We start from the raw sequence: 25,514 nt of genomic DNA, 5'->3' as shown, positions 1-25,514 counted from the left end.
ATAAAACTATGATGATATATATATAAAAATCACTTTATTTTTCTAAAATAAACTTAACTCAACTTTTTCATTATCTTTCTCAGGAACAGTTGCCACATTGTCAGGTACAGACACATTTACCACTGGGCAGGTGCAGAGAGCGGTACAATCGCATGTTTGTTGATCATGTTTAGACTTCTCGTTACTATTAAGCTTAATTATTCTGGGCTTAACTTCCTTTACTGGTGGACTGCAGCAGAAGTCTGTGTCCAGACCCATTCTTTCACCATCTTCCAACGTTTGTGGGAGATGTTGGTTTAACGTTTCAGGGAGCAATAAGCTTGCTATTCCGCCCGCTACTAGTAGAGCTCCCATTATAATCAATGGTAATACCATTATGTCAGATCCCTGTGAAGACATTGTTGCATTTAAAAGTGTATAAAATTTCATATGTATTGTACATTCAAAATCTTAAGTAAAGAATTCATTAGTTCTTTACTCGGAGTGCCAAGTTATTCGGAATGACAAGGGCAGAATTATTCTATTATTAATTTTTAGATAATAACAAAATAAACTGTTTTATAGAATTTTCAAATGTATTAACTAGACGATCTTACCAAATAATTAACAAGGGGTATGAAGATTGGTCCTAGCATCCCAAGGACTGAGCTAAGACTCATGCCTAGTCCTCTGACGACCGTTGGATATAATTCTGAAGCCATTAAGGGTAGTACTACGAATGAAGATGAGATTCCCATTTTCCCAACGCAGTACAAAGCTAACGTCACGTTGGTTTCTGCAAACAGTAAATGTTACTGTTATATGAATATTATATAAGATAAACCTGTCCATCCATGTTCTTACATAGCATAGGGGAAGTATTAATAAATCGTCAAATCTCCTTTTTTCCGTCGAAAGCATTTCAGAGATTTACTCCGGGTATATTCCCTTAGTCTATAAATTAAATTTTAGAGATTAGTCGACCATTATTTTTAACTACCGCTCTGGGCGGGACTAAAATTACTAAATTTTTTAAGCATATTAAATCTTATAATTAAATCTTCGTTTCCTACTTTGGATATGAGATTTATTAAAATGGTAATACCATGTTGCACCAAGAATGTCGTCAAGCAAGCGATGCCCCCGACGACCATGCTCATGCATAATGTCCATCTCCTGCCGAGCCTTTCCATGGACGGCCACAGGAAGAGATAAGTCGGGAGTTCAACGATTCCAGCCAAGAAAAAGTTCAGAAACTCATCACCGCCGAGCACTGGTGCGTAATAGGACAGACCGACGTACACACTGGTATTCGTGAACCATATAAAAGTTATGATAATCGTCTTCTTTCTCAAATTCGGCGTCTTGAATAAGTCCAGGATGCCGTACTTGCGCGACCTTTCCTTTTCCAAATTCAACTTTAAACGGTCGGATTCGTACTTGCGACGTAGATGTACCATGTAGTTCGCTGGTAAAGATTTTCCGTTTATTCTGAAAACATTGTTGTTGATGAAGAAATAAAGCAGAATAATTACATGCGTCATAAATATATGAAATCATGGAAGTTTTGTAGCATAACTCATTACTAAATTTTAAGGTAGAACAAACAAACAAACGATTCCTACTACGGGATTATGTTTGGCAACTAAATAAATATCATTGCATGATGTACAAGTTAAAACGTCGTAGAATATTGTCAAATAAATGTTATACAAACCGAGCCATATTTTTTAAGATGACCTCCGCTTTCTCGAATTGCCCTCTGGCCAGGAGCCATCTCGGGCTTTCGGGCATGGGCCAGAGATACGTGAAAAAGATGAGAAATGGCAAAGTCGTAGTCAGTGCCAGATGGCGCCAGTCACGAACTAAATAAACCACGCCGGCCAGCAGGATAAGACCCATGGAGTACGCTATGTTTGATAGAATTGTACATAACGTTCGGTATCGAGGTCCTACTAGTTCTATAGCTGTGGACATACACACAAATTAATTATTATTTTTGTTAAGGTCCTGTAAATACATAGGAAATTTACAATCATGCCATCGCAATTACTAATCGATTAAAAACTGTACATATGTAACATAAAACGCTCACCCAAGACGTAAGGTGTAGCCATTATAGCAGGTACCGTGAACCCAACGCCAATTCTATAGATTACCCAAATGACGTAATTCTGGGCAAATGCCGTCGCAACACCGAAGATGCTTTCGATCAATAAGTAGATGAAGAACGATGGTTTTCTGCCGAAAGTATCTTGGAGGTACCCGAAGATATAGTTTCCGATAATACCGCCGACTGCTAGCAGTACCAAGGCCAGTGTGGGGTAGAAGTCTCGCGAGCACACCAGGTTCCACTAAAAATAACAATTAATATTAAACTACCTTAAATTTTAAAGAGATCAAGCAGTTATAGTATTCTCGCAGTGGACCTGCCATTGGGCTGGTAGTAGAGGGGCTGGGGATACATCGCCCCGGGATATACTTTTTATGGGGCGGCAAATTTTCACAACTAAAAAATCACAAGTGGATGATTGATACAGTAATAGCCTGGGAATTCTTTGCAATAAATCCAGATTATTTTCTTTTACGTTGAAACGGTAGCCCATCATGGTTGACAGCGTTTCGTCGGCTTATTTATTTATTTATTTATTTATTTATCATTGGGTTACACCAACAAAGTGAACACTTATACATTGTCTAGACATGTCACATTGAACTTAAATCTAAGTGTCACCTCAATTACAGGTGTAAACTACATTCTGATAACTACGTACTAAACATTAAATAAAATGATTGACAATTAAAAAAACAATATAGAATACGATAGGAACAATAATAATAAAATTAGGAATTAAAACAATAACATTAATTAACTCTAAGATTTAAAATTCAAATTTCATGTCCAAATTACTCAAATTATTATAATAGTACTAATAAGAATAAAATATTATGTGTAAAAGTTAAGTTGTTTCAATTATAAAAAAATAGTGCTAAAAACAATATTTCGTTTTCTTTTCGTTACTGAAAAATCTACACACCGTGAAAGCTTAACAAACGTCATGGAAGTACAACCGAGTAAGTTATTTATATTCTCGTACTCACACTTACTCGTCTGTACTCGGCAAATAAACCTAGCATATTAATGTAAAGTTGTCATTATCTTACCTCTGTAGTCACCGTATCGCTGTAAACAGTTTTGTCGTAGACCCAGCCGTGGGTGCAGGGGATGATTTCGGGTGTGGTTTCGTTTCCGATAGCGTTTTCTAAATTCTGATAAGTTCTCAAAATTTCGCTGTAGTTGTAGTTGTACATGCTGCACTGAGAGTACTCGAGGTTCCCATTCCGGAGATCCAAAGGAATGCTAACGATCAAAATATTAAATATTATTTACCTATATGTATAGTTATTAACTAGTCAATTATTATAAAACAAAGCCCTAGTTAAATAATAGTCTATGTTACTTTCACAACTTTGACGAATACAGCGACCTCATATATATATATAATATTTTTTATAATATAAGAGTAGCAGACGAGCATGCAGTCCACCTGGTGGTAAGTGGCTACTGCCGCCCATGGACATCTGTAATCAACCCCAGATAGGATTAGATATTCCTACCCGAGGGCGGCCACAGATGCGCTGCTGCCCCTGAGGACTAAGCTGAAACGCCTCGGAAAAGTCTGTCTCCCTTACCACACCCTTCAAACCGGAACACAGCAGCGCCTAACACTGCTGTTATTAAGTAGAAATAGGTGTGGCGGTGGTGCCGCCGGAGTCGAACCACAACGGGTTCTACCACCTTCCAAAATCATATCATATGTTAAATACCGTCTAGCCTTTTGGGTTGTTCGCGCCAAAGAATAAGATATATACACGCATGCATACATACATACACACATACGCTCGAACAAAATTACCATCCTCTGTCGTCAAATCAGCGTCTATGTCATTTCTGAAAAACTATAAGAGTAGATACTTGATGGATCGACTTGATATATTCATTTAATGCTGTTTATATTAACATTCACTTTTATATGCGTTACATAACAATTGACTTTCCACCAGCGTAGTAATTATATATATAATACTTCTAGCTTCTTCAATGTTGGAAAAAATCTACAGTCACTGTAGAAAAATTAGTGCTTTTGCACTTTTGCTCCGTAACATTTGCTGTCGTTAAAAATATTCTATGCCGTCTAACGGCTGTGAACACAGACCTGTATTTGCTGCCAAGGGTTCTCGGATGCTATAAATATTATCCCATATGATAACTAATATTACCATAAGCCAACAGCTACACCACCTTAAACTATTCAATTTTTCATGTACCATTGTTATTTCTACCTTAGATTTTTAGCAATTTCCACATCAGTGTTTTCAAGTTCTGGAATCCGGCACCAGTGCTTCACTTCGGCAGCCATGAAGAGCTGAGCATAAGCATGGAAGCCGCACGGGATAACCGCCGGTAGTAGTATTAAGTTGATGACCAGTTTTTGGTACATTCCAAATGCACCAACATCCTCCAAAATCGCATCAAAATCCATAACTCTGAAAAGAAACATGTGCTGTAAGTATCTTTTTCGTAACTATCGTATTTTTGATTCCCATTGCGATCGTTTTTGCTTGTGTTAAGGTCTAAGATTTTTATGAAATAGACGTAAATCAGCATGCAATTCACCTGATACAAGTCCTCATGATTAAATACAGATAGTATTTAATCCACATAGATTTGAGGTAATGGTGGTAGAACCCTTTGTGCTTCAACTCCGGCGGCACCACCGCCAGGCCTATTTCTACCTAATAACAGCAGTGTTAGGCGCCGCTGTGTTCCGTTTTGAAAGGTGTGGTAAGGGAGACATACTTTTCCGAGGCGTTCCAGCTTAGTCCTCAGGGGTAGCGGCGCATCTGTGGCCGACCTCAGGTCTATATCTAATCCTAACTAGGGTTTATTACAGATGTCCATGGGTGGAAGTAGCCACTTACTATCAGATGGACTGCATGCTCGTCTACTACTCCTATATTATAAAAAAAAGTCTTACTTGAGGTCGGTAGCTTAACTCTGCTACTAAGTGAATAAGCATAGAAATGTTGAACAGAAAATATCTTACCCAGACCGTAATAGCAGTTGATGATATAACTACAGACTGGACAGGCCACTCGTGTGTAATTATGACGATGGTTGCCCCATCAGCCCAGTAGGTAGTGACCGACTGACAGATTGTACAAATAAACAGGGTACTTACGCACGGGACCCTACCGGGACCGCTACCGGTGTACACAGGCTGATTCTTTTCTTGGTTAATAACATTCATTCGTAACTCTTAATAATCATTAATTATTAAGAGTGTAGAATGTTATTGGCCATAAAAGTCATTAAATAACCAAATCATAATATATTGACTATAACCAAAACTTCTGAATTTAAACGATTTAAAATAGGAGTAGTTTTAATTCGACGTCCTTTTACGACTCTCATTATGCAGTCGATACTCGATACGTGTCGATACTCGATACGTCCTTATGTGGGTTTCATTATTACTTGGATGATCTGCAAGTAATTATGTAGGAATTACAATTACACAATAGTATATTAGTACATTATCATAGAAAGTTACAAGTACTAACGTGTAGATAACCTACGTTTGATCAGTCATATTATAGCGTCCGCAGCAGATAATTTTATTGATTACCGATTTTTGATGCTAAAACAACAAAGAAACACCCTTTTTTTTGTTGACGAGGGGGAAACCTTCAAAAGGTACCCTATGCCGTGGGAGCGGCACGGGGTTATGTGGGATTCTTACCGCACTAAAACCCCCCCGGTGGCCGTCCTCGGCGCTGCGTAGAGGACTCCGGGATCTCCAACGGAACGCAACCGGAGTCCACTTGGCGCGTTGCCCCGTCGGGCTCCACCCAGGTGACCTTGAAACTCACCACACCATCTGGTGTTCACGACGGTATGCGACCACACATACCGCCGTCCATCCCGGGGTTGATGGCCAGGCGGTTCGAGCTCCCACTCTTGCCGTCCGCAACCCCGGAAGCTCCCTTTTAGTCGCCTCTTACGACAGGCAGGCGATACCGTAGCCCTATTCTGGTCCCGGAACTACAGGGACACCGCGCCGGTGGGCGTTACCTACGCCTGCGGCGACTCCTTCTTCGAGCAGGTTCAGCGCGCTCCCTTGCTCGCTCGGCGTCTTCCTTCGCGGACATGACTATGTCGCGGAAGGTGATCATGCCATCCCAGGCTTCGCTGCGCTGAACCATTGCCCCAACGATGGCCGATGGAGAGAGATCCGGTCCCACTTTTTCGACGAGGGTCCGCCGCTGCGAGTCCCACGCGGGGCAGTACTGCAGCGTATGCTGTGCGGAATCCTCGTCATGCCCACAATGATGACATTGGGCCGTCTCTTCCCTCCCTATTCTATTCAGATACTCACCGAAACAGCCATGTCCGGTGAGTATCTGAGTTAGGCGGTAGGTTACTCGACCCCTACTTCTGAGCCAGGCTCGAAAGTTCGGCAAGATAGCGTCAACAACAAAGAAACACCCAGTGTAAATCTATGGGATGCGCGTACGCAATTATTCCATTTACCGTATGCAGTCAGTCAATTCGATTAGGACTATAATTGCCCTACCGAAAGGACAATCCATGACCGTCTAATCAAGGTCGGCGGTAAGACAAACTAAAATTGTTCGCTCACCATTGACTATTTAACAAGAGATTGTCGGATTAATCCAAAGACGGGCGCGCAATGTACATATAAATCAATATCGCCATCGCTAATCAGACAAAACTAGGATTTTTCATGGTCGCATTTAGTATTTATATTAATCAATTTGCCGCATGTATAATATGTTTGTACATCGTATCTATTTTTGGTCGCAGTGTCTAAAAATTATGTAATATATTGCATTAAATGATGTGAAAAATGTGAGTTTATTATACAATTAGTAAGTAACATACATGTTGTAAGAAGTGTCAGTTTAATGAAACAAAAACACTTATAATTATTAAATAATTTATTTAAGAACCAGTCATTAAAAATACTTCTATTTATAATATAATTAAATACGGTCCGGAAATTTTGCGATAGCACCTCCAACTGCAAATAGTATCAGAGCCAAAATACCATAGAAGTCTCAAAATTACATCAGGTTCTACCATAAAAATGATAATAAAATGCCATACAGTTTTAGTGTACATTTTACAGGTCGAGTGTGGTGGCTCTACCTCAGCAGTTAGTTTAGTCGAATACGTGTGTAAGGGCATGCGCTGACTGCCAAGACGGTACAATCGCATAGATGTATTAAAAAAACTTCTGAGTAATCTGAGTATGCTTATCGGGTAGTTAGTGCAGGGCCTTAGATTTAGGTGGGGCATGGAGCAGTTCGTCCCTTGCAGCTGTTTGCACTTTCTTGAAGGCGGCAAAATTTATGTGTGTGTGTGTATATATATATAATGGGTATGTATATATAATGTGTTATTTTTATAATAATATTTAGGATTATATATATATATATATATATATATATATATATATATATATATATATATATATATAAAGTGCCCATTTACATAGTCATTGGCTGATATTGTATGAGTTAGCATAAAAACGAAAAAGAACGCTCTGGACATTTGAGTTTTATTTTTCGCGGGAATAATAAAAGTTATAAATTGGATCAAGAAATAGTTTAATAGTTTATTAACTTAGTGATCATTTTTATTACATTCTAGTAATAAAACTTTTTCATTAAATTATTGAACAATATACAGAAGCGCTCTTTTACCGCCGATCTTCACTTTTATACAATGAGCGGCAAATTATGACCTGTGCCCCGGCAGGCGAGGACCTACATTATGCCTTGACATTTTACAATACAATCATTTATTATGCTAGATTTTTGCTGTTTGTATTGTTTGAATGTATCTACTACATTACAGTTCAGTGTCTTTGTCAAATTTTGGTAACATTGATAATGGTCAAATCTAATAATGGTAATGGTAACACAATATCCAAATGTCATTGTTACTTGATAACATTTTATTTTTATTTTTTTTATGACATCATCAGTTACCGGTTACCGGCCGCTATTTTTAGATATTGATAAAAATTATCACCACACTATGTAGATGTAAATTCACTATAGTTTAAATTTGTGCGATAGTAAAAGTGGCCAGATAATAGTACCGTTTCTCGTTTATATTTTAGTATACATATTCCTGCCACAAGATATTTATAAAGTATTTGTGAGGAAGTATTTTGTCTCAAAGGCACTACAATACGAATATTTTAATGTTTACGTAAATCAATAAATTTAAGGTAAGAATTTTAACGTATAACATAGTGCTAGTACTAATAATGTAAATACTATTGATCCTAGTAAGATCCTATTATGCTTATAATATTGAAGTGGCAAGTTGACATGCAGTCTACCTACCTAGGAAAACTGCCGCCCATGGGCATGTACAAACAACTCCATAAGGAAAAGTGGCTCTATCTGATATCGATCTCGGCCGCGTTGCTACTGAGCCACACCTATTTCTGCCTAATGCAGCAGCAAACAGCAGTGTTAAGTGCTGCTATTTTCCGGTTGAAGGGTGTGGCAAGAGAGACATACTTATTCCGAGGCATTTGCACTTAACTCCTTGGGGTAGCAATAAAGTCACATGGCTAAACTCAAGTAGGAAAATAATCTTTTCAGGGGTTGACTACAGATGTCCATAGGCACCAGTAGCCACTTCTATGAAGTGGACTGCATGCATATTTGCTACTTCTGTATTTAAATGTACTAGTTGTCGCCTAAGAGGTTGAAATTCAATCATAATTATGTAAAAATTGTTATAAATTAAAAATCTCAACTAAAACAGCCATAGTCAAGAGTGTATATGTGTAAGCTAAGTACCTTCGCTTAATTTGAATCCATATAGGTTGTATATAATACACAAAAATATAATGTCTTTGATGTGCCTCTGGAAAACATACAGCATTGCTATGAGATCTACCTTAACCATACATTATTCGATCCACATTTATATTCCTACTTCTTGGTGATATGTTCCCTACATTAAGGTATTAAAAGATATGATCTCGCAACCTGGTTTACTGGTTTGCTCTTATGGAACAAGTGCTAGTCGCGTTCACTAATGCCTTGTTGCGCCAATAATAATTATTGTCAATCGGGTTCATAATAATCCAACAAAAGGAAATCCAAATAATTTGATGTTTTAAAAATTACTGAAACTGTCGGTAAGACAACTTTGTCGTTCAAGTTGTCACAACGGATTCTATAAGTCATTTGAGGATAAAGGGCCTAATGTGAGAAATTAAACAACTTTATTTGGGGAACTTCAAATAATCATTTTTATGTCCAGGCTGCGCTTCCAAACCTTTCAGTTTGACAAAATTATAAAAATATCACTTGTTAGCTCCCGGAGGGCATGTTCTTTGGTATTCTGATGCTTGGGGAATCCTCAATGGTTGGGTGGTTGGGTGATGTGGTGATGGAAAGGTGCTTGCCGAGGCGTTTCGACCTGACCCCCCAGACTGGCATTGCATTGGTGCACCTCAAGTGGGATTATGGTCTTTGTGGGTGATTGTAGGTCTTTTTGGGCAACGTTAGCCTCTTGACGTCACATGCCCTGCACGCTCACTTACTGTTTCATTATTACATGACGGTCTGAGTTCAGAAATGGGCGACTATTGAGGTTTCTACACCAATGATAAACACTGAGTCTTCAAACGCATTTGATCATTCAAAACTGGTCTTAAAATAATAAGGCATCCACCAGACTTCTCCTTATGTGTTCAGTCAACATGTGCTACAACCTTTAACCAGAAAAACTCCTTGGTATATTTTCCCCCTCGGCACATAACATCGGTGTTATTGTTATGTAAAACCGTTATATTGTGTAATTTTCCTTAATGTCTACGTGTCATTTTGGAGGAAAATATTGATATTGATTACATAGTTTGTGATTTGTATGTGTTCTTGTGTAATGTGTAGTGATGTGTGTAATGTTTTTTTTTTTTATTAATGTAATTTGTAAGCATTATTTAAAAAATATATCAGCATTCTGCACTTCTTCAGTATATAAACTGTAACTGTGGCACTACTTGTCTGTCCCCGTAATTTATGTAAAAACACTTACAAAGTTTTTGTTTCACATATTATTATATAGAAGATATTGTGCCACTGATGAGTGGTTGAGTTAATCTAGTGTCATAATATTTCTGTGGTGATAGCAAGCTGTTATTGCTATTGAGAAGAACCTATGTTATTTAAGATTGTTGGAAACAGATGTCCGTGGAGCACTGACCACTCAGTATCAGGCACACTACATGCTCAAGTGCTTGTGAATTTTTTGTAATATACTATAATATTTATTAACTATTACAAAATAGAGTTGTATTATTGCACAATATTATGACCATTAAAGGTTGTTGAACTTTTTTTTTTTATAATATAGGAGTATCAGATGAGCATGCAGTCCACCTAATGGTAAGTGGCTATTGCCGCCCATGGACATCTGTAATCAACCCCAGATAGGATTATATATTGATGAGATTGATATGGATTAGATAGAAATGCGCCGCTACCCCTGAGGACTAAGCTGGAATGCCTTGGAAAAGTCTGTCTCCCTTACCACACCCTTCAAAACGGAACACAGCAGCGCCTAACACTGCTGTTATTAGGTAGAAATAGATGTGGCAATGGTACCGCCGGAGTCGAACCACAAAGGGTTCTACCACCTTCAGATTACTATTAGTGGTTCAGACAACTATTTGTGGTTCATTTTACTGCTTAATATTTTAACAGCTGTTTCTTACTTTTGTATTATAATTAAATAAATATGTATTTTATGTTGTTTCAGGTGAGAAAACCATAAGGAAGAGCTTATACAAACTTGGAAAAATTATATTATTACTATAAGTTTATTTTTAGTATCCATCCAGACAAATAATGAGTAATAAAAGACCATTGGGATTTTCTAGTTTAGGAAGTAAGTTAAAAAGAAGAAAAAGTGGTGAAGATATGATGTCATTTTTTCAAAAAACTTTACTGGATTGTGGTCTAAAAGTTAAAGACCCTCCTGAGAAATGTGTAGCATTAGAGGATCCTGTGTTTATTATCCGAAATCTTACAAAGAAACTAATGGAGGATGATAGTGATTCACATGTGGTACAATTTTTTACAGATTTTGAAAGAGCATGTAACACTAACAAAATGTTCGAATATTATTTGTTTCCAAACATTGTGGGTATTGACAATGCTTCAAACACCTACACCCTGTCTGACAGTGTTATAAAAATACTTCTCAATGTAACATTCCTTCAAGAGAACCTAATAAACCTAATATTTGATAAAGTAATGGACCTAATGGATCAACCAGATTTTGGGTTGTGGGTGAAAACTGTATTAAAATCACTCTCCGCATTAAACACTATTAAGAATTCTGAGATACTTGCAACAAAGTTGATGGATTTGCTTGATCTTTGTTCAGACTGTGATAAATCTGTGAGACTAGAAATAATATCGGCCATTCCCGATATAATCGGAGACCAGGAGCATGACAATGTTGCTTCTGAAATGCGCAGGATTATGTCAACCAACAGAGACTTATTACCATCCATTTTGGACTGCTTGACATATCTTTGCCTGTCTGATGAACAGTATAAATTATTGCGAGAGGAGACTTTAAAAAATATGAATCCAATAAATGCAGCTTATTTTCCAAATTTTATTAAATTTTTACTTATGCGCGATCGTTCAAGCGACGATGAATATGTCGAGACCATCAAAGGCATAAGAAAGGAGTTGGGATGGACTTCTTTAATCGGTTCACAGGAGGAGCTAGCCACTAGCCAGGTTTTAACTGCGACGGCAATAAGGAACTCCATGCTATCTTCGAAAGCTGTAGCGAAAGCGTGGTTGAATGTTCTATCGAGTTGTAACATTAGTACCGACCATAAGCCGATAGACATAATATTTTTCTTAATTCTGTACTCGTTATCGGAGGAAAAGGAAAAACAGGTGGAGACTGTCATGAGGAAACTAATCAAAATGCAAATATTGAAAGAGGACTTGCTCGATGAAGCATTCAAAAAGTTTAAACCTATTTTGAAGGATAATTTGGTCAATTCCATGTCTTTGATAAGTCTCGCAAATTCGTTAGTGAAGTGCACCACTGAACCGCTGGTGCAAACATTTGCATCCCATATGTACTCAGTAATGTTTACTGAACTCACCGATTGTGGTCAAATAATAGTAGCCGAATTGCTTAAATTGGTACTATACTACAAGAAGTCTGCCTTGAACACGTTGAATATTTTAAACAACATCGCATCTGAAAATTTGTCGTTATTGAAACGTCAAAGTCTGCAGATACTAACTTTATTAGACAGAATGGATGAAATGACTTTAACGGAAATAAGAGCCGTCAGGAACTTGGTGTGTCGGCTTGCTTTCAGCATTGAAAATTCAGACATAAGAGACCAAGTCGAAATGATTATTAAAAAGGAACTTGGTAGTTGTATTCCATCCATCAAAATACAGGGCATTATCGCGGGGATACATGCTGTGAAATATTTGACGAAGAGGAACGGTGAAAATACAGCAGATTTACCAGAGGAAGATGATGATGATGAAATCACTCTGAGTATGACTACTGGTTTATCTGAGGACGACCTAAAAAAAGCGGCAGAAATAATAAGGCTCATTAATCACAGTACACAGCACAATCCCGACATGATAGCATTCTTTTACGATGAATTATACATTATTATTGAACAAGGCACAGATATGAGCAAAAAATTTGTTGGATGGCTAACCAAAGTGTTGACGAATAACTGGCAGGCAAATTTCCTTGTAGACCAACTTGAAAATAACAAATTTGGTGAGATTGAAATATCGTCGCAATTTTGCTTGAACCAAGACTTCGAGGTCGATGAAAAGTTGGCTGTTAATATAGCTGGTCTAGCTTTGAAAGATGATAAAAACGTTCATATAGAAATTTTATCACCATTATTCCAGCTTGTTAGAGCATTGCACTATAAGCAGAATAATGGTGACTTGTCTACTATAGATGCTTTGCTTGGATTTGCGATTATTATGCCGAAGGTTGATATTGACTCAATAGTCGATTTGAGCGAGGCATCAGTCTCCAATATTTTAGATTGTTACATACATTGCGTGAATTGGATTCGGGAATTGCTTAACGCTTTTGTGTCCCAAAAAGATGATGATAATGTACTTAAACCAAAGATTCTCAAACGGATATTGCAGTTGAAAGAGTTGGACAACGCAATTGAAGAGATTTTTATGAAAAAACATATGACGTACAAACCACCTATTTACTTCTCACAGGCAGTGAATATTAGCAACATTAGAGAACAGGTGGAACGGAGAACGCTTTTCTCACACGTCACTAAACAGAAGAAGGGAAAGAAATCGGAACATGATAACACAGTTGTGTCTGAAAGTAGCAAGTCGCAACAAACTAAAACAGGTCCGTCTGTAAAAAATAAATTTGCTGCCCTCCACAACATACGTTTTAGACCTTTAAATTTGAACCTTATTGAACTCTTACGATACGATTTGACTCCTGACGACGTCGCGGATAACAAACTGACTTTTAGGGTTTTTAACTACATTTTAAAACACGTGAATGGCGGCTTAGATAAGATTTTAATATCAAGGATAAAAAAGCCAACATTTCTGAACAAAGATTCCGTAGAAATATATAGCCGCTCAGAGGCAGAAAGACAAGTGACAATAATAAAGGAAATATTACCAAACGTAATGATTCACATGGATTTGATTACATCATTTATAAAATGCAACATTGTTGACGATACTATTGACTTTGAGAGTATGTATATATCCAAGATAATGGAAAGTTGTTTGTGTTTAGAACACATATACAATTTGCTCACCATATATTTTAGATGGGTTGAGTTTAAAAATAGTAATGTCAGTACGTTGAATAATTCTTTAAAGATAGTCGGAAAGGTAGGAGAGGATGAATCATTTTCAATGGCAAATTTGTTAAACAGTTTTCAGGGACATGATAATTATTGCATTACGCTATCATGCGCCGTGTCTTTGATAGAATTAATGAAGGTTCTCAGCGAGCACTCAACCGAATCGAATGTACCGCCAATCGTGAAGAACATGGCGCATCACTTTTTGTCCAAACAGTGGGAAGATCACGAAAAAGGTCTCATTTATAATCAAGCCATAGATATACTAATTAAAGCGTACTTAGGTAATAACACAATAAGAGAATTGAAAGACATTATTACTCCATTGGTGAACGATCTTGAAAAATTACGCGACAAGACCAGCGTGTTGCCAAATCTTAAAAGCGTAAATAAGAGCAACTTCATATTATTCTTTAGAAACTTAGGAACGGCTTTGTACGATCAAATAAAAACCCATTTGAACTCGGGCATGTCCGATGAGGAACGAGTAGAGATGTGGGCAACTGTAGCCACTATACTTAACTTAATGTCGAAAATAGTTGCAGCTCTGGACACCAAGAATATGATTTCGACTTTCTTCAAGAAACTCATTCCGGTTTTGAGTACATTTTTATCCAAAGTATTCCCGATTCTCAAGGTTGCATTTAAGCAACACCGGGAGCCGATTCTAGACATGTTAAAAGAGTTCCAAGCAACAACTAAGTTGTACAGTATGTTTTTGAATTCAAAAGGCAAGTTTGATCGTGCATTAACAAAGAGAATACCCGATATAGAGACGATGTTGATGAAGTTTGATCATAAAACTAGAGATCTATTAACGAGCCATGATTGTTTGGAGGATTTAAAACTATTTACAAGCAATGGGCGTAGGAATACTCGTAAAACGAAAAAAAATACGGCAACGGGCCACAGCAATGATGTGACGGTAGAAGATTGTGATGATGATTTTCCAGAAGACCTCAGCGAAGCTTCCAGTGATTTCAATGAAAATGATCATGCAGGTATAAGTGATGTCTTTTAAAGAGGGTCATATGATGACGCTCGTCCTATAGGGCGCAATTTATTTGTAAGCAGACGTATTCTATAATTTGTTTCAATGTTTTATACTTTTTTTTCAATAAAATTGAATTTATGACAATTTAGTTTTTAAATTTGTTACCGATTATTATTTATAACGATATAACCCTCGCTGTGTTAAATTATTACAGGAAGAGGCAAAAAAGAGTCCTTAAACTTAATAAATACATAATTAATGTTATATAAAATAATTTATTAAAAAAATGTTTAGGTACAATTCAGTCACAGAAAATAAAAGAATACATATTTTATTACAATTAAATATAAATCTAGGCATAAGAGGAATAGTATAAGAGTATATTGTAGTTCAGGAGAATATGGGACAAGTTTTAGATATGATTTCAAAGTAAGGCTTATGAATCAATTGATAAATAATGAAAATATGAAGCTTTAAGCATCTAATAACATTTATGAAATCCGTAATATCTACATAACGTTTAAAAATTATGGCAGTTATACACATTAAAAGAAGATTTACTGATTTTAAACTTAAAAGCAGTGCTTGGTTGTAGGTAAAATTGAATGTAGCAAGCTGTGACACCTGGTGGCAATATTATATATCTATCTAATGGCTTCGTAATGCATTAAGAGAAAATATATTTATGTCAATGTATATTGTTGTTTAGTAATAAATCTAAATTATGAAGCTATAGATTATTTTTATTTGTACAAATACATTCACAAAAATAATTATAGTAGCCGTTTATTGAAAGGAAAACTAATTTCCAATTGGTAGAAGTCGATCTGTCTCATATGTAATATGTCAACCGACATTCAGTCGGAGACTGTACGCTCCACTCCATAAGTCTTTTATATTATATCGATCTCATATCTTGTAAAATTTGCGGTGATTTTTTTTCCAGAAATTATGACATAAAGCGGCATATTTAGATAATTTTGTTGTGTTGCTGGCTGAAGCGATAACTGGTTTGCATTGTAGTATTTTTTGTTCGGTCTTTTTTCAGCGCAGGCCTGAAGATCGTCGGTTATTGGTGGTATCTATCAATTTTCTTAGCATATTAGATTTTGTGGCACATTTTTCTATACCACTCTGGATCGTTCTTGGCGACGCTCTCTGGTCTGCCGTCCTTGTGCCGGTAGTGGAACTCCGAGACCCCGCGACCAGGCACGTCGTTCACCAAGAATTTGCAGAACCTTTCCACCATACGCGCCTCCCATTCGTCTGATACATAGTGAATTGCTTCGTGCTCTACCAGAACCTGTAATTTTATTATAATTTGTCACTTGTACATGGGTTTTGGGTTATCTTAAATGGCATAGGAGCCTGACATCGAACAGTTGAGGGATTGTAGAAACGTTATATTTCGATGGCAGCAGTTCTTGAGTTCTGCGACATCTTGAGAAAGTCTTGAAAAATAAGATGGCCAGCATCCATATCGGAACGATATGGATGCCGGCCATCTTATTTCTCAATGGAAAAAGGAGTACTTCTTTCATATATAGGTAAATCTGACAAGTGGATATAAACGTAGAAATGGAGAGAGAATAACATGGGCGCCGGCAGGATTATTTTCAAGCAGGTGCAAAGCCGTTTGGACCCTAGTGCGTACTATTGAAATGGTCTTATATACATCAGTGGCGTAAACTCGCCGGAGGCCCGGGGAGGACATGTTCAGCGAGGCACGGATTCTAATAGAATTTTACAACTTTTACTAATGTGTTTTACATATTTTTCGCGAAACATATACACATTTCAAGAGTTTTTTTTCGATGATATATAGGAACACATTTTTTGCCACAGGGGTGCACCCCTTGCCGGCGACCATGGACAAAGAGACTGTGTTTCATAAAATGTTTGGTTAATATATTATTCAGGGCCTCTTTCCTATTACGCGGGTTTGCGTCCGCGCACGGATCGGGTCCGGATGTATGCCTCTTTTATCCTATCGTTTTGTCGATACTTTTCCTGTTTTATGGTTCCACTTGATGGTAAATGGCTACTGCCGCCTACGGACCTCTGTAATCAACCCCACATAAGATTAGATTCCTATCTGAGATCGGCCACAGATGTGCCGCTACCCCTAAGGACTAAGCTGGAATGTCTCGGAAAAGTATGTCTACCTTACCACACCTTTCAAACCAAATCACAGGAGCGTTTAACACTGTTGTTATTAGGCAGAAACAGGTGGGGCGGGGATGCCGCCTGAGTTGAAACACAGAGGGTTCTACCACCTTCAAAAATGTGATATGTATTTGTCACACGTACGCGAACATACTCGCGTGACAGGAATGAAGGTCTTAAGGTTATTTAACTACCTGTATGGTATACACTTGATCACCCGCCTGGCAGTTGAAGGCGTAGTCTCTAGGGGCAGACCCACACTCTCCATGTTGGTATAACTTCAAATCCACCCATTTTATCGGCAATACGTCACCGTTTGGCAAAGCTACCACTCCCATCTCCATACTGTAAATTAAAATGTGAGAAAAGCATATTTAGGTACATCAATTTTGGATAGCAAATGTGCAGCTTAATAATAATTAAGTGGCCACCGCTAGGATTGGCGTTTAATAATACTTTAATAATAGAAACAATCCATTTAGTGGTTTGGAAAATATAAAAAAGACAAACGCAACATTTCGATGCTGTCGTCTAAATATAAAACCTTACGTGCTTGCTGTAGAGGGCTGACAGATGACTCCTACGCTAATGCTAGTTCCATTCTCCAGGAAGATGTGGTGGAACGCGTATCTGTGCATCAGACTCCAGTCCCGCTTGTGTCCTTTAAGTAAGAGAATTAGACATTCGTTGACTGAATATGATAGTAGATATGTAGGTACCTTGATATAGGTTAAAATATGCAATTCAATCTTCAAGAATAAGTGAAAGACTCACCAAAACTGTGATCTCGGAACGACGGCAAAGAAAATTCGTATGCTTCGTTATCAATTTTCAATTTGCACATGAGTACTCCGAACTGCTCATAGTGGGACTGATGAGCTCTGAAATGTATTACTTATTATAAGTCCGTTATCTGTACTCGTTGTTTCGCTCGTGGTTGAAGTTTTATCTATCCCCTAGGAGCAGTAATTTATCCGGTATAAAAAGTACCCTACGTGTTTTTCTGAACCCCGGACAACGTGTGTACGAAAGTTTATGACAGTCGGCTATCTATGTAGTTAAGACGAGAAATTGTAGCAAACAAACAAACATTTGCATTTATAATATTAGGAATAGTTATCGCCAAACTGATAATCCGCTCTGAAGTTGCTGCGCACAACTACAAGCATATATTCCATAGCAACGTAAGGGCATACTAATGCATCTATATAACCGTGGGCGAGAGCGGGCAGCGGACGGGTGCTGGGAGGGGTCTCGCGCTGTCTTCGTCCCGGTTTTTTTTTTATAATATAGTACCAGACGAGCTTGCTGTCCACCTAATGGTAAGTGGCTACTGCCGCCCATGGACATCTGTAATCAACCCCAGATAGGATTAGATATTCCTGCCTGAGGTCGGCCACAGATGCGCCGCTACCTTTGAGGACTAAGCTGGAACGCCTCGGAAAGGTCTGACTACCTTACCACACCCTTCAAACCGGAACACAGCAGCGCCTAACACTGCTGTTATTAGTTAGAAATAGGTGTGGCGGTGGTGCCGCCGGAGTCGAACCACAAAGGGTTCTACCACCTTCAAAAAAATTCTATCTACAATTTGCTATTCGGCGCGACTCGATCTATTTTCAAAGCGGACTAGCAGTTTGGCGTGGACTATAGAGATATAAGTATTTTGACAAGACTAAAAAAGGAATGCTTTTTCATATTATCAGACGCTGTTCTTATGCTACTTACGTTCGCAAACCCTCAAAGTACTGCCGACTCCACTTTTCTCTAGCAATGGACCTGATGACAGCAGCTGGGTAAAGATCCGTGTCGTAATCAAAGTATTTACTGGTAGCAACCCACTCCCCTTCAAATTCAACATTTGACGTTTGATTTGGGTTACGTTGGTGCCTGAAATCAATAAGTGTTTTAATTTTTGATGATGCAATTTGCTTATATAAGTTCAAACGCCGTTGGCTGGAATATCCTAATACCTATAAATTACGGGATAAAATTCCAAGTTACATACATCGGATCCTTAGTTTGGTTTGGTGGAGCGATCTGAAGAGCGTTATAAGCTGGTAAGTGGTGGTAAGGAGTTCCATTCTGTAAAAGAAGGTGGTAGAAATCTGTGTGGATCGACTCCGGCGGCACTACCGCCACTTTTCTGCCTAATAACAGTAGTGTTAAGCGCAGCAGCGCTTATGCGCTGTTATGGATTTAAGGCAGTTCCGAGAGATTCCTGTTTAGTCCTCAGGGATAGGGAGGGATATATGTAGCGGCACATCTGAGGCCGACTTCAGGTAAAAATCTAATCTTTTCTGGGGTTGATTACAGATTTCCATGGGTGGCAGTAGACACTTACTTATCAGGTGGAGTGTATGCTCGCCTGCTACTTCTATATTAGAAAATAAAGATCAGGCTGAAACTGCGGATCATGCGCCTCCAGGATCGACTTCCATTCTATTTGTGGTTGGCTACTAATACATATATTTACTTGAGAGAGAATGCCATTAGTAGAATCTGCAGTAGAAGCATCACTACCAACACGAGTGCGCCAGAAAAGCAACGATTAGAGCACTGTGACTCCCGGCAACGAGTATTGCTTGAAAGGAACAAAAATTATGGAGGAGGCAACTCCTGTTACATAAGACAAAGTCTATGAATATTGCTTACACCATCGGTCCCTTGTAAGAGACAGTCCACTTCTTCATCGGTTCCACTGGCTTTATTTTGATTCCTTCTGCTCCAAATTCGCCGATCTGTGCTCCAAAGAGGACAGTGTCTGGCAATTTACTGCTGCAGAGAAGCCCTTTTTCTGGAAGCTAAATATAATATATTTATATGAAAAAAATTGTATTCTTTTCGTAAAACCTTTTCATTGTACTCAAGTGATGGAAGTGCATAAATCTGAATATGTTGCCATGTATGGCTTTAACAATGGAAATTAATAATTAAATAAACAGTTCTGAAAATAAATATTAATTGGCCATTTTGGAGCGTCCGTCATATTGGATTTTGGGCTAATCTTGCAGTGTCATCCAAGGAAGTGGATATGGCATAGCGAGGCCTGGCCAACTACTTCGCCTCGTTAAAAATCGAACGAAGTTTACAAAAGTGTCAGCCAGCCTTCGCTAGTAGAAGCGCTATGACATGGGACTCTTCAAAAAAGAGCTCTCCTCCAAAGCGATGCATTGGCGACTCATCCGGTGTTTCAAATGTCCACAGGTGACGGTGACTGCTTTCCATCAGGTAGTCCGTCTTCCTCAACCTTTAGGTATTAATGTGTATAAAAAGGAGGCACTTTGACAGAGAGAATTTTCTCTTACCCCAATGTAAAACAATCCATTGCACATGCCCATAGGGCGGCGCTCGCTGCCAGCAATCACGTATATCCCCTTGTCTTCTTTGTCTTTCTTCGCTGATATGAAGAACACAGCGTCAAACGCCTGGAAAATATTAAGTATATTGACTCGTAATTAAAAATAAAAATAAATAAAATTATAGATAAATAAATAATATAGCTACTATTTTCTGATCTTAAGTTTGTATACGTGATAGTAAAGAGTAATGACTTAAAGTACCATATAAAGTGACTCGGCTCCGGTGACACTACCTCATTTCTGCCTAATAGTGGTACTGCTGTGGTCAGGTTTGGAATGTGTGGTAAGAGAAAAACTCCTACGCGTGTAAGATGAATTCTATATCAGTTCTCAAAATTAGTAACGCATTTCATTTTAAAAAAAGTTGTTGAAATTTTAATACTTAATATTTTGAATTATCGATAAAATTACATTGAATTTTTGTATATATTTGATATAACGATAATTTTGATTTCAAACATTTCGATACAAATATCGATATTGATAACAACACTACTAGCATCCCTAATTTTAAGTTCAACGACCGCTTTTATCAAAACCCTTTAAATTATCTTTAAGGAATGATTAGCTAACTAGGTAATGTTTATTCAACAAATAGTATAATAGCCTGAAAGGTGTTGCTATACTCTGTAACCATACTCTTGTAATGTCTGTAAATCTTGTTTTAAAAGAATATGCGTACAGAGTATATCAAGATTGATATCAGTATGTAAAACAAGAAGTATCATTAATTATTATAAATGTACTCTTTTTCTTACTAAAATAAGTATCGTGTACTTTTAACTTTTCTTGTCGTTGCTAGCACTATGAAAATTAAACGTATTTTTAATTGAACTATTTTAAAAACTTCCTGGTTTGGTTTTAGTATTTTTCTCATAAAACTATCAAATGTATCAAATGATATTTGATACCCATATTATGGGAGTGCATAAAAATAATATAATTGGACCGTCATCTTGAGGCGTCCGCCATAGTGACTTCATCAAACATTTATGCATTGTCAGCCAAATCAAACGTATATCCACAATTTCTGGTTTCGGTTCAGTAACCGTCGGTTTAAATGATTTTGCAAGATTTGAACGTCACATACGAAGTAACAAGCTATGATGCACTAAAGTCGCCGGAGGCCCGGCACGGAAATGGTGGAGGCCCGGGGTGGAAAGTAGAATGGGCCTTCATTCTACTTTCCACCCCTCAGTCTCAGTATAAAAAGTTAATTTAATTTTACAAACTTTTACAAATGTCTTATATCGTTGACATACACAGAGATTTCATCTATATGAACACTTTAACCACTGATTTTTAAGTTGGAAGGGTTAGTAACTGTCTTTGTAGGCCTCAGGTCCGGAGGCCCGGGGCGGACCGCTCCTTTCGCGCAAGTGCTAACAAGGCAAGTTAAAAAGCTTGTAATGATACTTACTTTAGCATGATCGCTGAGCAGTTGCGCTCGGTCCATGTCGGCAGGGTCTGCGATAGCCTTCATCCCCTGCCCCGCCTGGCCTTCGGTACCCACTCCTTTATTCTTACTGGTGTACTAGAATAATTGAAATAAAATTTTATTGAATAAAAGTTCCTCAAAGAGACTATCGGTGGGAGTGGAATAGTGCCTCAAAGATGACGGTATGGAGTAACTTCAGCTCCGTCCCTAATCTACTTCGGGAATGCGGGACTTCGGACGAATGCTATTAGCGTACCCGTGTTCCCAACAAAAGGCGTTCAGAGGGCCAGCGTAGTGTTTTAGGAGTCAAATGGGAGAAATCATAAAGTAGATATTAAGTGTTGTGCATCACCACGTTTGTCCCCTACCTGTCGCTCTGTATGCCTGTATGTATACCTATGTATGTATGTGTCTGTGCGAGTATCGAAATTAGAGCAGATGAGCATCCAACCGAGCGTCGGTGTATTACCAAAATATTAAACGCGTGAAAATTACGTTAAAATTTATTTGTAATTTGTGTCTCTTTTAAATCATACGAGTATGTAAATGAAGTATATTATATTGTTGAAAATTTATACTCATGTGCAAGTTGTGCGTTACCATAAAGTTTCGGGAATTTGTCTTTCTCTTTTTTAGTCTGAGCTAGCGATATAATTTGAATGAATTGTAAATGTATTTAGTGAATCAGCGTAACTTTGGCAGACTTATCTGAAATTTAGGATAAGAAACGATATAAGTATCTAAAACAGATAGCGCTATCAACACCTGCAGAGTAATTAAATAATTAAATAACGTAAGATAATTTATTAAAACTTTTCGGTGCTCGCTTGGCTCAAAATATTTTTTAATTATCCTAATTGCGGTAGTAACATTTGAAATTTTAAATATTTTTAACACTTTTAAAGGCGGTAGGACCTATCGAGGTATCATACAGCCAACTGACATCGTATCGCTATCGACATCTACATTTTAACGACAAATAAAAACATCTTGAAGAAACCCTAATTATTTCAACCCTTCAACTACTTATGTATTTAAGTGTTAATGTAATAAATATTTTTTTACAGGTTGGACCACGCTAAGCTATTCCTTCTTATTCTGGAAGAACTTTTCTTATTCTTATTCTGAGAAAGATTTAGCGCATGGTCTATCCTGAGCACAAAAGTAGGGCTTTTTATAATATAGGAGTAGCAGACGAGCATGCAGTCCACCTGAGTAAGTGGCTACTGCCGCCCATAGTCATTTGTAGTCAACCCCAGATAGGATTAAATATTCCTATCTCAGATGCGTGGCTACCCTGAGGACTAAGCTGGAACGCCTTGGAAAAGTATGTCTCACGTACCAAACCCTTCAAACCAGAACACTGCAGCGCGTCGCAGAGTGTCACGAGGCAGAAATAGATGTGGCGATGTGCCGCCGGCGTTGAACCAGAAAAGGTTCTACCAACTTCCAAAGAATATAAAATTGCATCAAAAGTTATTACGCTACTTCTCGTCGGTCGCTCAACAATTTAGAAGCCTGAGCGACAGGAGTTTAGCTCAGTATTTTGAACTCTAGCTCGGTACTTTAGGGCTGTGAACTTATGAAGGTATTTTCGATTAAAGATCCAATTTATGTACACCTTTTAAATAGTTTTAATATAAGGATTTTGTGAATAAGAACCTTATACAACGCAATATTACACAGAAATTTCATATTTAGTTTTACATAAATTTACTTCCAAGAAACCTTCATATTTAGAAATAACGTATCTATCCTCGTGCATACATATAACTAATTTTGAATTTAGAAGTGTCGACTTTACTTGGGAGGCATTCACTTTAAAAATAAAATAGATACCTACTTAAGTAGTCTTTATTGGCATAAATACCCTAACATATGTAGCATACGTGATGCCTCCAAAAATATTACATCGCGAAAAATAAGCAAGTGAGTATTGCAATTTAAGAACTTACCTTTCTGTAGAAATAAAGACAGGCGAACACAACATATTTGAGATAATACCACTTCCCAGGCTGCGCGTACACTCCGAATATCGGCTTTGGATCTCTCTTCCTAAATAAGTAAATGAGTAATGCACTAAGCAACATAGCAACCACGTAGGGACACATCGTGGAACTGATTGCAATTGGTATTAATACACGATAAACACCGATAGACTCCGGCTCGTATTTTCACTGATAAGACGCTAAATGATGCTATAATATTGACATTCGTCGACATTGTTGTGGTAAATAATGTAACGATTTTACCTACTTATCGACTTCAAATAAATAAAGTTAGTATCTGCACAGTATAATATATCCTTATACTGTGGTATCTGTTTGTGCAAAAATAACAGCTTATCACTATATACGGTATATACAGCATATACAGTATAATATAAAGTACTTATAACAAAAATGTTTGTCTGTTCGTTTGTTTGTTCCGGCTAATCTCAGAAACGGCTGAACTGATCTTGAAGGGACTTTCACTGGCATATAGTCCTAACCATAGATATATTACCCTATCCATATATCTATATATTATCCTACTGACGTAGGGTAATATATCTATGGTCCTAACAAGAAAATGTAACCAGTTTTGACAATTGAAATTGTCACTGTCACCTATTTTCGTGTTTGAAAAAAATTGTTTTCATATCATTTACGAATGAATTGATATTTCTCCGTATTTTTTTCTTCGATTTTGTGTTTGCACCACTTAACTGCGCATGTCGGCATTGTTCTGCGTAAATACACCATGACAGCCATTAAATGGCTGACAGAATTGTCAACTGTTTAAGCCATTTAATGGCTTCCTTCAATTACAAGGTGGTGAGATATCTATACTTATCTATGGGTTCCGCGCTGAAAATTATAAAAATAAGATATCTCTAGAGTATTCACACTTTGCAAATCGCGTGAATTTGCGAGACACGGCTCATTATTATTTAAAGATGGTAGACGGCTCGGTCAATTGATTGTGTCGGTTGTCGTCATAGCTATTTCTGTCTTGCTGCATGTTATTGCAGCTGTGTCAATGATCTGTTTTGTCTCTGACACGAAGAGTAGTTTTCGATAGAGGGAAATCTTATAGGTATGCGTTACCAACATACTGTGACGTAGTGCGTAGTGCATTTATTAGAAAAACGAGAAAGAAAGTAGAATGAACGCCTACAAAATTTGATTTTAAAAAATGACAAAAGTGTCATGGAATTATTCGCCGGTGACTTTTTTTTTCGCGGACACATTTCAAAAATTGTTCGGTTGTAACGACCTTTAGCAACTGTGTTTGAAGGCCTCCAGGATCGGAGGCCCGGGGCTATAGGTACACTACATACGATGGTACACCATATCCTCCAATCCTTTCTGTGGCTGACGTAGGTCATAGTGTTCACTTACCATCAGGTACACTGATTGGGTGGTTAATAAAACAAATTGTGACTAGATACTTAATAATAATTTATTTACACAAACATGATTAAATTTATAATAATGCTAATGGAAAAGTTTACTTGTAAAAACTTACAACTACAAATAATGATATACACATACAAATTATGATTTGTATGACATGTTTTCTTTATTTTTGTTTTCTCTAGAAATGCT

At 37.7% G+C, this 25,514-nt stretch overlaps 3 protein-coding genes across 5 annotated transcripts; 1 reads left to right on the top strand and 2 right to left on the bottom strand.

The window, feature by feature from the left end:
- Window positions 1–12: 12 nt before the first annotated feature.
- Window positions 13–5,214, bottom strand: LOC140755755 (beta-alanine transporter). Of its 2 annotated transcripts, none has more exons than XM_073091064.1 (8): window positions 5,088–5,214; window positions 4,324–4,527; window positions 3,145–3,340; window positions 2,075–2,333; window positions 1,697–1,946; window positions 1,085–1,470; window positions 597–775; window positions 13–387 (listed from the first exon to the last, which is right to left on the bottom strand). In XM_073091064.1, exons 2-8 carry the CDS (start codon window positions 4,521–4,523, stop codon window positions 43–45), a joined length of 1,815 nt encoding a protein of 604 aa, XP_072947165.1. In that variant the 5' UTR covers window positions 4,524–4,527; window positions 5,088–5,214; the 3' UTR covers window positions 13–42. The 2 variants fall into 2 exon arrangements, with proteins under 2 accessions (XP_072947165.1, XP_072947167.1); XM_073091066.1 differs by having other exon boundaries at window positions 5,019–5,089.
- A 2,746-nt stretch (window positions 5,215–7,960) lies between these two features.
- Window positions 7,961–15,102, top strand: Fancd2 (Fanconi anemia complementation group D2). Of its 2 annotated transcripts, none has more exons than XM_073091720.1 (2): window positions 7,961–7,978; window positions 10,856–15,102. In XM_073091720.1, exon 2 carries the CDS (start codon window positions 10,945–10,947, stop codon window positions 14,983–14,985), a length of 4,041 nt encoding a protein of 1,346 aa, XP_072947821.1. In that variant the 5' UTR covers window positions 7,961–7,978; window positions 10,856–10,944; the 3' UTR covers window positions 14,986–15,102. The 2 variants fall into 2 exon arrangements, with proteins under 2 accessions (XP_072947821.1, XP_072947820.1); XM_073091719.1 differs by lacking the exon at window positions 7,961–7,978 and adding an exon at window positions 8,031–8,303.
- Window positions 15,103–15,221: 119 nt separating this feature from the next.
- On the bottom strand, window positions 15,222–24,162 carry LOC140756253 (uncharacterized). The gene is made up of 9 exons (XM_073091724.1): window positions 23,880–24,162; window positions 21,907–22,020; window positions 20,433–20,552; window positions 19,780–19,928; window positions 18,853–19,014; window positions 17,899–18,005; window positions 17,674–17,785; window positions 17,319–17,469; window positions 15,222–16,261 (listed from the first exon to the last, which is right to left on the bottom strand). The coding sequence occupies exons 1-9, from the start codon at window positions 24,033–24,035 to the stop codon at window positions 16,061–16,063; spliced, it is 1,272 nt and encodes a 423-aa protein (XP_072947825.1). The 5' UTR covers window positions 24,036–24,162; the 3' UTR covers window positions 15,222–16,060.
- Window positions 24,163–25,514: the final 1,352 nt, after the last annotated feature.

This window comes from Epargyreus clarus, unplaced genomic scaffold (genome assembly GCF_041222505.1).
Source record: "Epargyreus clarus isolate Ecla_fem2 unplaced genomic scaffold, WU_Ecla_fem_2.2 ptg000034l, whole genome shotgun sequence".
Taxonomy (NCBI): Eukaryota; Metazoa; Arthropoda; class Insecta; order Lepidoptera; family Hesperiidae; genus Epargyreus; species Epargyreus clarus.
This window is presented reverse-complemented; position numbering and strand designations above follow the sequence as displayed.